At 50.6% G+C, this 3,263-nt stretch overlaps 1 protein-coding gene across 1 annotated transcript; it reads right to left on the reverse strand.

The window, feature by feature from the left end:
• Positions 1 to 1,230: 1,230 nt before the first annotated feature.
• On the reverse strand, positions 1,231 to 1,470 carry BX661DRAFT_148561 (kinase-like domain-containing protein; the record flags this gene model as incomplete). Its single annotated transcript, XM_051533219.1, has 1 exon — positions 1,231 to 1,470. A coding segment is annotated over one exon (240 nt), but the record flags the coding sequence as incomplete, so codon positions are not given.
• Positions 1,471 to 3,263: the final 1,793 nt, after the last annotated feature.

Consider the following 3,263-nt stretch of genomic DNA (forward strand, 5'->3'; position numbering starts at 1 on the left):
GCTGATATTAAACGGAACCACAGATTGCGATGAATTGCCAGGCCGCCCAATGCCACTAGCACTGCGGCTCATCGGATTGCCGCCACTGTCAGCATACACAATGTCCAAAAACACGTTGGCTCCCTTAAGGTCGCGATGAATAACATCTCGGCTGTGGAAATACTTGACGCCCTCGACAATCGACCTAAACAGCCGCACATTAAGCACAGGGTCAATGAGCTGGCCGCCATGGATATCCAATGCATCGCACTCGTCAAAGCACTCCAGTGCGTGAGCGGCTTGCTGCTCGGCAATACGCGTATTGCGCTGCGCGAGGAACTCCTCCAGGGTGGTTTGACAGAGCTGCATTTGCACAAAAAGTGTGGTCTCGGTCACTGTGCTCAAGGCCGATTCAAAGTTCTGCGTGGGGAGAGAACGCGCTTGGCTGCCCGAGTTGGATTTGGAAATTCCTGGTGGCGGGCGGTTGGCCGAGAGGCCCGCGGATGTGCGTGGTGTAAACGGTCCGGTTGTGTGCACTGATCGCCGGCGATAGTGCGCGGGTGGCTGACGCTGCAATTGCTGCTGCTGTAGGGCGATTGGAATGGGATTGGATCTCGGCAGAGCATCAGCAAGGATCTCCTCTTCAGCCGAGTCATTGCTATCGCTATCACCGGTGTCACTATCGCTGCTGCCGCTGCTGCTGCTTATGCTGCTAGTCTCACTTCCGCTGTCACTCTCGCTGGTACTAGCACTGCCACTGCTGGTGCTGCTGGTGCTGCTGCCACTAGAGCCGGAGCGACAAGACGGAGGCCCAACCTGCACGCCCAATCCCGGCCCGAGCTCCTTATCGTCATTGTCGGCATGTGCAAACACAATCCCAGTATCGTCATCGTCATCACTGCAGTCCTCGACATAATCCCCATTGCGCTCCTCGCTATTATAAGAATGCGCTCTCTCATTGTCACTGCCAAAGTCACCGCCGCCACTGACCTCAAACACAATATCACATTCGTCCGCCGTATCCACCGCAGCAGGCACCCACATATCGTCGTCAATATCATGTGCGGTCAAATACCCGATATTAAACTCTCCCAAATCAAAAGAGTTCCCAGCCATGTTGTGCCCCTCATTGTCATCGTCCGCTGACAGATCGTCCTCGTCATCGTCGTCAGAAGCAGCCGGATCATACTGAGCAAATAGCGGCGACGACGATAAGGCGCGCGATCCATTAGCAGCCGCGGATTTCGACCGCAGACGACTGACCTCAATCCAACTGCTATAGTAGCGCACGATATTAGGATGATCCAGGTTAGCCAGGGTTTTTATTTCCCTCAGGGTCTTGTCGGCCGTAATCTCGCCCCTGATCTTGATCAACTTGACCGCGTACCGCCGCCCATCGAGCTTATTCCGCACCTCGTATACTTTTCCAAATCCGCCTTTCCCCAGGCACCGCAGCTGCACAAAGTCATCATGGTACCGCGATCGTTGCATATCCATCACCATACTGCCAAAGGTTGCTGCTGATGCTCCCCCTGGTGAGGCTGATATGGAGCCCCGTCTGTATATGTTGCTGTTGCCGGTGTGGTTGTTAATGTGGGGTGTTGTGCTGCGCCGGTGTGGTTGTGGTTGTGGTTGTGGTTGTGGCCGGAATGGCTCGCGAATGGTAGAGCCGCTTATAGTGGCCGTGGCAGCTCCAAACCCGCCGCCATTGCCACTGCGTAGACTGGCCCTGCGCGCTAATGTCGACGCCGGTTTAGTCCACTGGCTGTTTCCAGAAATCGAAAACGTACCATCCCGCGATCTCCTCTTCTTTTCGTCTTCTTGGAAATCATTATCTGATTCCGAAAACGCTGCAGACGAGAACGCACAGTCTCCAGACACGCTGTCACTCATCTCGCTGCTATTGTCCTCCTCTTCTTCTTCCTCAGCAATCCCCGTCATGAGAGATCGAATGCCAGATTCGATATCGTGATGCTCATACATATCCAAAGACTCCTGTGCCTTAACCACAAGCTGCCTAAATGCGTCCGAGTAAGTTGATCTCACCGAGGCCATCTCATCAACATACTCCTTCCCGATAATTCCCATGGAATAGAGAGTGCGACAGATGGCAAAAAAGAGGCGCCGGTTGCGCAGTGGGTTGTCGTCGTAGGTACGGCAGTAGTTCTCCAAAAGCGACACAAAAAGTATGCGGCTTTGGTGCTCCCGGCCCATTATTCCTGGAATCCCGCCATTCTGCAGGGCTAGCCCCAAAGTGTTTGGTTTAGAGCCGCCGTTGTTGATGTTGCTTCCGGTGGACGTCATTACGTTGCGCCAGTTGATCATCGCTCGGCTGTTTTCCTCGGACACGTGCAGATGATTAGCCGAATCAAAAAGCACAAGGCTGCTGTCGTTGCGCGAAAGGCTGGAACGACGCGATGGTTTGAAAGAGGACGACGCCGAGGCCGATGACGTGGCCACGGTGTGGGAGTTTAGGTGAGAGCTGTCGGAGGGCGAGGCGGTAGCCCAGAAACGATGGTAGTTACCTGTAGAGGACGTATTCCTGCACTGCTCATCGCTGTCATTGTTGATGTCAGTCTCGCTTTTACACTTGCCAGAGACATTGCAGTTGCGGTTGCGGTTGCTGCTGCTGCTGCTGCTGCCGCGTCTGTTTTTATTTTTTGCTGATTCCGATGCTGACGATAAAGAACTGCTGCCGTGGATCGAAAAAGGCAATGGCGAAGTGTTGTTGGTATTGGTTTGATTCGAAACAGAGGCAACAGTAGAAGCAGCAGCAGCATCAACACCAGTGCTGTTGGAGTGTGGCGACATAGGCTAACTAAAAAGTTAAAAATGTAAAAAAAAAGTCAAACTTTAAATAAAATACAGTTTATTTTAGGGTGATTTTTTTAAATAGCCGCTGCGAGATCACTCTTTCCCCATTATTGCTTTCTGCTTGTTCAAATCGTTTATTTACCTTTAGCGTGCGTTCGTGTACGTGTGTTTGTAGAATACAAGAATACAAGAATAGGAGTGAAAAAGAAAAAGAAAAAAACGAGAGAAGGGATGTGGAAAAGAAAAGAAAAGAAAAGCGCAGTGATGACAAAGTTCTATGAGTTTCTACAGCAGTTTAAATAGGGATGAAAAAGGGATCAAGCTGCGCTCTGTGTTTCTCTCTCTTTTTTTTATTTATTTTTTTGTTGTTATTTATTTGGTTGTAGAATTAATAGAAAGACAAAAGTAATATTGAAATGCTGATAGCTGTTGAATGCAGGAAGAAAAATGATAATGAAATTGAAAAGTAA

This window comes from Kickxella alabastrina (genome assembly GCF_025024165.1).
Source record: "Kickxella alabastrina strain RSA 675 chromosome Unknown BX661scaffold_137, whole genome shotgun sequence".
Taxonomy (NCBI): domain Eukaryota; kingdom Fungi; phylum Kickxellomycota; class Kickxellomycetes; order Kickxellales; family Kickxellaceae; genus Kickxella; species Kickxella alabastrina.